Source organism: Solanum lycopersicum, chromosome 9 (assembly GCF_036512215.1).
Source record: "Solanum lycopersicum chromosome 9, SLM_r2.1".
Lineage (NCBI taxonomy): Eukaryota > Viridiplantae > Streptophyta > Magnoliopsida > Solanales > Solanaceae > Solanum > Solanum lycopersicum.
Window position 1 is genome coordinate 53,939,549 of NC_090808.1, and position 9,495 is coordinate 53,949,043.

Here is a 9,495-nt window from a genome sequence, read left to right on the forward strand (position 1 = left end):
TCCAGAAAATACATTCTAAAAAAATCTCTTCATCATCAACATCTTTACCGCACCGCAACATCTGTAGCAACAACTACAGAAGACCAACCGAGGTTTTGCATAACCTAGTTTCCCAACATCAACACATTTCGTCAACATGTCTGCCGGTTTCTTTGCACCCTCTATCTTCTCCAAGCACATATCACCATCCTCTACTTCTCTACGAGTGAAATGGTACCGCCTTCTGATGTGCTTTGTCTTCTAATGATAGACTAGATTTTTCAAAAGTTGTATGGAACTCTGGCTATCTGAGTAAAGAATCTTCTCGCTTTGCTTCTTGCCCAATTCCTCCAGATAGTCTGCCAGCCATATCATCTCTTTCCCAGCTTCAGCTATTGCCACATACTCAGCTTCAGTAGATGAAAGAGAAATACACTTCTGAAGCCTGGACATCCAACTCACTATTGTTCCACCTATGGTGTAAATGTACATGGATGTATTGTTGATCGAGTCCACATCCCTACAAAGATCAGCATCCACAAAACCCTGTAGAGTCACCTTGCCTTTTCCAAAACAAAGTGAAGTACTGGATGTGTCTCTCAGATATCTTAGAAGCCACTTCACAGCTTCCCAATGCTCTTTCCTCGGGTTCTCCATGTACCTGCTTACAACTCCATTGCATGTGCTATATCAGGTCTAGTGTAGACCATAGAATACATAAACTTCCAACTGCTGAAGCATATGGAACAAGTGCCATACGATCACGCTCCTCGACAGTCTTTGGTGATTACTCCTTTGAAAATTTAGAGTGATTTGCCATTGGAGTAGTCCTGAGTTTAGCATCATTAACCCTGAACTTGCTCAGCACCTTCTCAATGTACAACTCTTGAGATAAATATAAAGTGTCAGCCGATTTATCCCGAGAAATCTTCATCCCCAAAATGTGCTTCGTTGGACCCAAATCTTTCATCTCAAACGCTGCAGACAACCTTCTCTTCAGATTGTTAATCTCCCTCATACTAGATCCTGCAATCAACATATCATCCACACACAAGAGTAGAAAGACATATGAATCAGTGTATTTCTTTAAGTAACAACAAAGATCCTTTTCAACTTTGCAGAATCAACTCTTGGTCATAAAGGAGTCAAACTTCTTGTACCACTGCCTTGGTGCTTGCTTTAGTCCATACAAGCTCCTGGTGAGCTTGCACACCATGTGTTCCATGCCTGGAACTATAATTCCTTCTGGTTGTTGCATATAGATTTCTTTGTCTAGATCTCCATGTAAATACGTTGTTTTTACATCCATTTGCTCTAGATGAAAAATCTATGATGGAACAATACTCAACAGAATTTGAATAGAGGTTAACTTCACAACAGGAGAAAATATTTTATCATAATCAATACCTTTCCTTTGTGAATATCCTTTAACCACTAAACAAGCCTTGAACTTTTTTTTCCATGTGGTTCAATCTTAATTCTGAACACCCAATTGTTCAGCAAAGCTCTCTTCCCTGCAAGTAACTCAGTCAACACCCATGTGTCGTTCTTCTTAAGTTACCTCATCTAATCATCCATGGCTTGCTCCCACTTGATTGAATCCTCCATCTGTAGGGCCTCATCTAAAGACTCTGGTTCCCACTCATCAGTCAATAATAGATAGTGTAATGGAGGTGAATACCTCTCTGGTGCCTTGATGGTTCGTGATGATCTCCTTAACACCTGCTCAGGTGTAGCTTGCTCCACTTCAGATTCTTCAGTAGGAGTTGGTTGAGTATCTGCCTCGACATCTCTGGGGTTACTCTTCTCCAACACAACCTCAACTCCCACTTTCTTTGTAATCTCTAGAACCTTCTACTCTCTATCCTTGTACAGGACAGACTCATCAAATGTGACGTCACAATTTCTTAGGATCTTTCTGTTCTTGTCATCCCAAAACCTGTAACCAATCAAATCAGAACCATAGCCTATGAACATAAGCAGTGCAACAAAAAGTCCTCAAGTGTGAGTACTTGAGTTCTTTTCCTGTCCACACCTCCCCTGGAATATTGAACCTTAAAGGAACTTATGGTCCCCTATTGATCAAGTATGCAGTTGTGCTCACAGCATCTGCCCAAAATGTTTTGGGCAACGCAGAATGTATCCTCATACTCCTTGCACGCTCATTCAATGTTTTGTTCATCCTCTCAGCAATTCCATTCTGTCTTGCCTTACCAGGAATTATTCTCATCAATCTGATTCCCTCAGCTGCACAAAATTCCTTGAACTCTGATTTATCATACTCTCCTCCAGTGTCAGACCTTAGGCATTTGACTTTCAAACCGTTCTGATTCTCAACTTCGGCCTTCAACTTCTTGAAAGTTTCAAACACTGACTTATGTTTCAAGAAGTAAATCCACACCTTCCTGCTGAAATCATCAATGAAGGTAACGTAGAATCTGGATCCTCCAAGTGATGATACTGGAAATGGTCCCTAAACATCTATATGGACCATTTCCAACCGCACTTTCTTTGTCTCTCTAGGAGTCTTTGTGAAGCTTACTCTTTTCTGTTTGCCTATAAGACAGCTCTCGCAAAGACCTATATCAACAGACTTCGGACCCTCTAATGCTCCTTTTGCAACCAGCATCTTCATTCCTTTAGCACTCATCTGTCTAAGTCTGTTGTGCTACAGAGATGAACCAGAAGCACCTTCAACAACACCAACCATGTTAATACACCCTGCAGCGGTGTACAAGTTTCCAGATTTGGTGCCACGAGCTACTACCATATCACCTTTCACAATCTTCCACGTACCTTTCCCAAACTCTGCTGCAAATCCCATGCTATCCAATTGACCAACAAAGATCAGATTTTTCTTGAGCCTAGGAATATATCTGATATCCTCCAATGTCCACTAGTTTCCCGAGGTGGTCTTTATGCAAACATCCCCCTTTCCTTCAATCTCTAAGGCTTTATTGTCAGCAAGATACACCTTTCCAAAATTTCCTGATTTTAAATTTTGGAACAACTCTTTGCTTGGAGACAAATAGAAAAATACACCAGAATCCAAAATCCATGATTCAACCGGGCTTTTTACACTAGGGATTAGAGCTTCCCCAATGTCCTCTACTAGATTTACATAATCATTGTCATCTCAAAATTGCTGATTGTGTTTCTTCTTTGTCTTATTACAGCTCATCCGAAAGTGCCCTTTATCTCCACAGTTCCAACAAGTCACGTTTGATCTGTTCGGGGATTTTCTTCGATTCTTTGATTTTAATCGACCATGTTGACTTGGCGTTTTGTCTTACTTCTTCCCCTTCGATCAACGTTGTGAGCACTGCCTGATGAATCTCTCACGTTTGCGAATACATTCATTATGAACAACATCACGGATTTCATCAAACTTCAGTTTCTCATATCCACGGGAACTGCTAATCGTAGTAACAACAGTATCCCAAGACTCGGGCAGAGATGACATCAAAATCAACGCCTTAATTTTATCTTCGAAATCAATATCCAAAGAATTGAGTTGACACACAATCATATTGAACTCGTTATATGATCAGAAACAGATCGATTCTCAAACATCTGTAAATTGAAGAATCTACACATCAAATATACCTTGTTCATCGCCGATGGTTTTTCATACATGTTTGACAGTGCCTTCAACAGATCGGACGTACTCTTATCCTTCACGATGTTGAATGCCACGTTTCTTAACAAAGTCAACCGGATAAACCCTAGGGCCTGGCGATCCTTGAGCTTCCACTTTTCCTCCGTCATAGATTCCGGCTTCACCTAGTCAACGGTTCGTGAAGATCTTTCTGGTATAGATACTCTTCGATCAGCATCTTCCAGAAACTGAAGTTGGATCCATCAATCTTCTCGATTCCAAGCTTCGAACTATCCATCTTCATTGATCGTGTTGAATATCCTTAGCTCTGATACCAGTTGCTAGGATCAAATCAACACACACACACACACTTGATGAATAAAGAACACAAGAACTTTAGAGAGAAAAAGATGAGAGATCTTGAGAGAGAAAGAGAAAAACCAATAATTCGTGGTAACACCCGTGATTAAATTTCCACGGCGGTGGGGTATATTTATATTAATAAATCAAATATTTTTATTTAAACCGCATAAACAATTATATATATTAATCATGTTCCACAACCTAACATATATATCGTGCAAGGAAACAGTCGATCTATCAATTGCACAAACATCAAATATATTGGGTTCAACTTGCATGGATGCTTAATAGTAATTCCGCGATACTCGAGTCCAAGCACGAATGTTTTAAAAAATAGTGCAGGTTTCAAAATGTTAAATTGCAGATTTTCGCCTCAATTGTAGTTATTTTATGAACTTTGACAAACAAGTAAGTTAATCTCATCATGAGCTGACATGTAAACCATCTTTGACATTAGAGCTAATGAAACAGGATTTAGGGGATATATCATCTCCATGCGAGAATGAAAGAGTTAACTCTTCATCCATTCACTCCACTAAGATGAAAAATTCCCAGAAACTACTTAAGTGCCTCAAGAAATAGTTGGCCCATAAAAAAAAGATGCAGTTTAAAGGTTGTTGGCCCACTTCTTCTGCAAACAGTAACACATATAGTTAGGTAGAAAAAGTAGAAAAGAAAGTAAAAATGGTGTCTATAAATATAAAGATGAGAAACGATCTTGATATAGTGGTAGGGAAAACACAAGTACAAACTATCTCTCGTGTTTCATCCGCAGGTTTCTTTGTTGGGTCAAAAAAAAGCACAAGAACGAATTGTCTCTTGTTGGACCTAGTCAAGTACGAACTGTCTCTTGTGTTTCATCTGCACGTTTCCTTGTTGGGCCAAGGAAAATCACAAGGAGTATTTTGCCTAGCAAGTTTGTCCTTGTTGATCCACACAGAATTCCACGTGCCCAATGCTACTCATGTCAGAGAGTAAGCTAGTGATGCTTTCAGCTACTAGACTTTCTCTATCTATGGTGCATCAATCATGTTGCTTCTCCTAGAAGCTCGACGATTGTATTGGTCTCCCACAACACCAATTTCACGGTTTAGGCTGCTCCCATTTCACTCGCCACTACTATGGGGTCACTTTTGCTTTCTTTTCCTCTGGCTACTAAGATGTTACAGTTTGCCAGTTTGTCTCTTGCCTTCCCATGGATTTAACAACAGTTTGAAAGGTCTCCCTATTCAGGAATCATCGGATCTATGCTTATTTTCTACTCATTGAAGAATTTCATCGATTACTATGTCCTTCCTCGTCTTTGTGTTCCCAGATATCCACCGTAAGCCTTTCCTCGTTTGAACCCCGCCCTTCACTTTTAAGGTTATGACATCCTGAAGGTTCTTGTAAATGGATGGATCGTATCAACTTTCATGAATGATAAATCATAGATAGAACCACCGAATCAAAAAAGTTGGGTGATATCATAAAGCTTTATTTTGTCTAAGATTACGAGTTGGAGGTAAGAGGACTCGAACCGGTGACTTCCAACGCAGGGTAAACCACCGCCTCGCAGGTCCCCCGACTAATTCAACCATGTAGGGAAATTATAAACAATAACTCCCCCCAAACACAGCTTACAATTTTCATTGTATTATGTTCTCCAAAGAGCAACTCTTCTCAAAATCTCACTCAAAAGGTGCTGAGTTGGAATCCCATTCTCACTAAGGATTCTTGTGATTCTAGAGAATCAAACTACAGGAAAACAAGAACGGAGGAATTTCCCCCCTTCTACCCGACTTTTTGGTCTTAAGAATATTGGTTTTAAGAATGAATCATTGCCCTTCTCTGACCTTTACTGCCCAACATGAGAGCGGACAACTAATGTATACCACTTATTGAACATCTTTCTATGGTCAGTCTGTGACCCCTAGATACCAGTTCCAACGAGGTGGAGATGAAAGGGTCTGTCCATGTATTTTCCTTAATTTTATTTTGCCGCATTTCCCTCACAAGGTTTAAGAAGATAGTGCAACAAGTTGTTCACAAGGGTCAATTTGATACTCTTCCCCAAAGATCTCAAATGAGGGAACACTAAAAGAGTCATCGACTACAACTACCGTCCATGTTTGATCCATACTAGACGTGGAAAACTACCCATCCTACCTCCTCTACGTACTTGACAATCCATCTCTGTCTCAGTAGAGTCTTTTAGTGGAATATTTCAGTCCTCTTCCCCATCACGTAAGAGCAGTGAGCCACCAGTTCAGGCACAAGATAATATTATTACCGTCTGGACAATTAGACATCCAACCCATAATCGCAATGAACCAATTTAAAGAGCGGAGCTCTACAAACTAAGTTATATCCCACCAAGCCAAGCGGAGTTTGCATGAAATAGTTATATGTTTCTTCTACTCTTATCCCCGACGCAACTGGGCCATCCTGGACTTGAACTGGAGACCTCGCCTCTGAGGTAAATCATCACACCTACGGTCCAACCAATCGGGAGAGACTCAATATATTACTTTTTTTAGAGAATTAATCCTTCCCGAGTGTAGCATACCACTCTCCTTTGTACTGCGCACCAAGATATGTGTGCTTGTTCCCCCCTTCTTTCTTACCCTAACAAGTCTTTGTGAAATAACTTCGATGAGAAAAAAAATAAGGTGTTAAGATGTCCTCTTGGGCCAACCCTAGAAACTCTAAGATCCTTTTTCAAACTTGCTCCGATATTCATTTCGAGTCAAGAAATAAACTGCTCAAATGGTACGATCCCTCCGTCGGGCTGATTTCGTAGTTCTTGGTCTGAGGATGTGTCTCTTAAATAGCCCGGATCCCACGAGCAAATTGAAAGTTTGATCTGTATTGGATCTCACCCAAATTTCCCCATCTATCCTTCTGAGGAGAAATAGAATGAGTAAGCCGTGCTAATGTTCCTTGAATGATCCACCTTTCAGGTCAGGTGTCGATGAGCACATTAAACTATCCATATAGTTGAGATGCCTATAGCCCAAACACAATGACAAAATTAGTAGGGGCGTGTTTTACCACTGAGACAATATCCCGTCATGTAGGCTCCCACTTTGGGACCTCTATGTCAAAAGCAAGAGAAACCTCATCACTTTCTTTATTTTTTTGTTCCAACCTAGGAAAATAAGCTCATGAGTTTGGTCTTACTTCAACGGTGAAAAAGGAAAGAATACTTCCATTTCTAAGTTTAACTCGTAGATCTTTTTTTTGGGGGGGGGGGGGGGAGCAGTGTTAAACAAAAATATTCAACATGCATTAGCTCTTCCTAAAAAGGATCCAGCTGCACCTTCCACTAAACTATGTTGTTTTGACTTTACTCTAGTCACTAGCCCTGCCTTCGGCATCCCCTCCTTGTATCTAACATAACAATTTTGGGCATGGTCATCTCCCATAGTGTGACAGGCAGTGTATACAGGGCTTTGGAATGAACTCACAGTTGTATGACACAGGCGATTAGTACACATTTCGACTTCATGCAGGCGAGTTGCAACCTGCAATCCAAATTGATGACGGGTTTTTGGGGTTAGCTCACCCTGCGGGATCTCGACCCTTTGTCTCAAAAATTGTATCACGTGTGCCGCCGAAGGCATAAGAAGCATAGTTACTTCACGTCATCCTCACCTTCCTCCGACTTATCATGTTGCAAGTTTTTCATGGTCCAAACTCAACAATGGCAACTAAACATGAGGGTTGCGATTATTGTGACTTAAACCAACTCCTTATGACAAAAGATGACAAAAGACACACACCACCTGTGTTCGCATTCCCGAAGGAACGTCTCTCTTTCAAGAGTATCTGCGACATGTCAAGCCATGGTAAGGTTCTTCACTTTGAATCTAATGAAACCACATGCTCCACTGCTTTTGCACTCCCTCATCAATTCCTTTGATTTTAATTCTTTTGAAATTACACCCCAGGAGAGATATTTAATGTTCTAGCAACAACACTACACATGTTGATATGAACAGCGCCTAGTATCCATCGTTTACGTCTAAGACTATAGGGGTATCTAATCCCATTCACTCCCGTAACTTTCTTATCCTCGTGTCAGTATTGATTTGGGGTATCTAAAGCCATTCACTCCCTTAACTTTAGTATCTTCGTGTTACTGTCAACCCAATAGAGTGTTTTTATTGTCGGTGTTCTTTACGATCTCTACTCATTTAACCACTCCACCAAAAATTTCCTATGCTTCTACTGTACTCCATATTGGTAGTTTTTGTCGCTTGTTTAAGGTTGAGTCGTGGTAGTTGATGGAAGTCTTAAAAATCCATCTACAGACATTTTACTCCCAATTATTTTAGATAAAGGTTGAATTCTTTGTATCACCATTGCCGCTGGCACAAAGTTAGTCGATGCTAATTCTTAAGATACCTTCAATGCTTTTTTTCCGGGAGAAAAATTTCATGAACTGTGGTCCATATTCCTCCACGTGGAATTTATCCGTCATGTTTTTGTTCATTGTGGAAAATTCCCCAGTGCTACCTCCCATAAGAGTCTGAGCCGTCTCTCAATCCCAACATTGATGATCATCATCTCGAACCAGCTACTGATCATCGCATTAGTAAGTTATTGCCTCACCAATTATCTATTCATACACGAGTCTCTCATCGAGCGTATTCCTCCTTTTTCTCCTTATCCTAGGCGGTATTAGAAGACGTTTCCATCTATTGGGCCAAGGAAAAACACAAGTACGGCCCAACAAGGAAACTTGCGGATGAAACATAAGATACACTTCATACTTGTGCTTTCCTTGGACCCAACAAAACACACTTCATACTTGTGCTTTTCCTTTGCCCAACAAGGAAACCTGCAGATGAAACACAAGAGACACTTTGTTATTGTGATTTTCCTACCAATTATCTCAAGGTCGTCTTTTGTATTCCTATTTACGAACAACAATTATATTTTCCCTTCTACTTTCCCTACTAACTATATATGTTACTGTTTGTAGGAGAAGTGGGCCAACAACCTTTACACTACATCTGTTTGTTATGGGCCAACTGTTTCTTGAGGAACTTAAGTAATTTCTAGGAAGTTTTCATCATAATGGAATTAATGGATGCAAAGTTGGATCTTTTATTATCGTTTGGAGATGATATATCCCTAAATATCATTTCATTAGTTCTAATATAAAAAATGGTTTACATGGAAGCTCATGATGAGGTTAATTTACTTGTTTGTCAAAGTTTGAAAGATAAATAAATCAGAAGCGAAAAACTGCAATTTAACATTTTGGAACCTAAACTATTATTGCAAACTTTCATGCCCGGACTCGAGTATCGCGAAATGACTATTAAAGATTCATGCAGGTTGAACCAAATATATTTTATGTTGGTGCAATTAATTGATTTACTAATTCCCTGTACTATATATAGTTCAAAGTATGATCAATTATGTCAGACTAGTAATTAGGCTAAGGTTACAAAGTAACGAGCTATCCTAACCGTGCCTTCTAGACTTTTAAGAGTACGTTTAAAAAATAATGAAAATAAATTACGAAAAATTTGAAGACCAAAAAGAAAAGCTCGAGAAATAAA

At 39.8% G+C, this 9,495-nt stretch overlaps 1 protein-coding gene across 1 annotated transcript; it reads right to left on the reverse strand.

Moving 5' to 3' along the window:
• Window positions 1-1,545: 1,545 nt before the first annotated feature.
• On the reverse strand, window positions 1,546-2,629 carry LOC138338582 (uncharacterized). Its single transcript, XM_069289559.1, has 3 exons — window positions 2,560-2,629; window positions 2,302-2,439; window positions 1,546-1,757 (listed from the first exon to the last, which is right to left on the reverse strand). The coding sequence occupies exons 1-3, from the start codon at window positions 2,627-2,629 to the stop codon at window positions 1,546-1,548; spliced, it is 420 nt and encodes a 139-aa protein (XP_069145660.1).
• Window positions 2,630-9,495: the final 6,866 nt, after the last annotated feature.

Excerpts from the sequence above, each read along its gene's own strand:
- LOC138338582 (XM_069289559.1), bottom strand. The coding sequence starts at position 2,629 with ATGAGTGCTAAAGGAATGAAGATGCTGGTTGCAAAAGGAGCATTAGAG. Across the intron at positions 2,440-2,559 it reads TCCGAAGTCTGTTGATATAG|TATCATCACTTGGAGGATCC; the intron begins GTCTTTGCGAGA and ends GACCATTTCCAG. Across the intron at positions 1,758-2,301 it reads CGAAGTTGAGAATCAGAACG|ATACTCAACCAACTCCTACT; the intron begins GTTTGAAAGTCA and ends ATGTCGAGGCAG.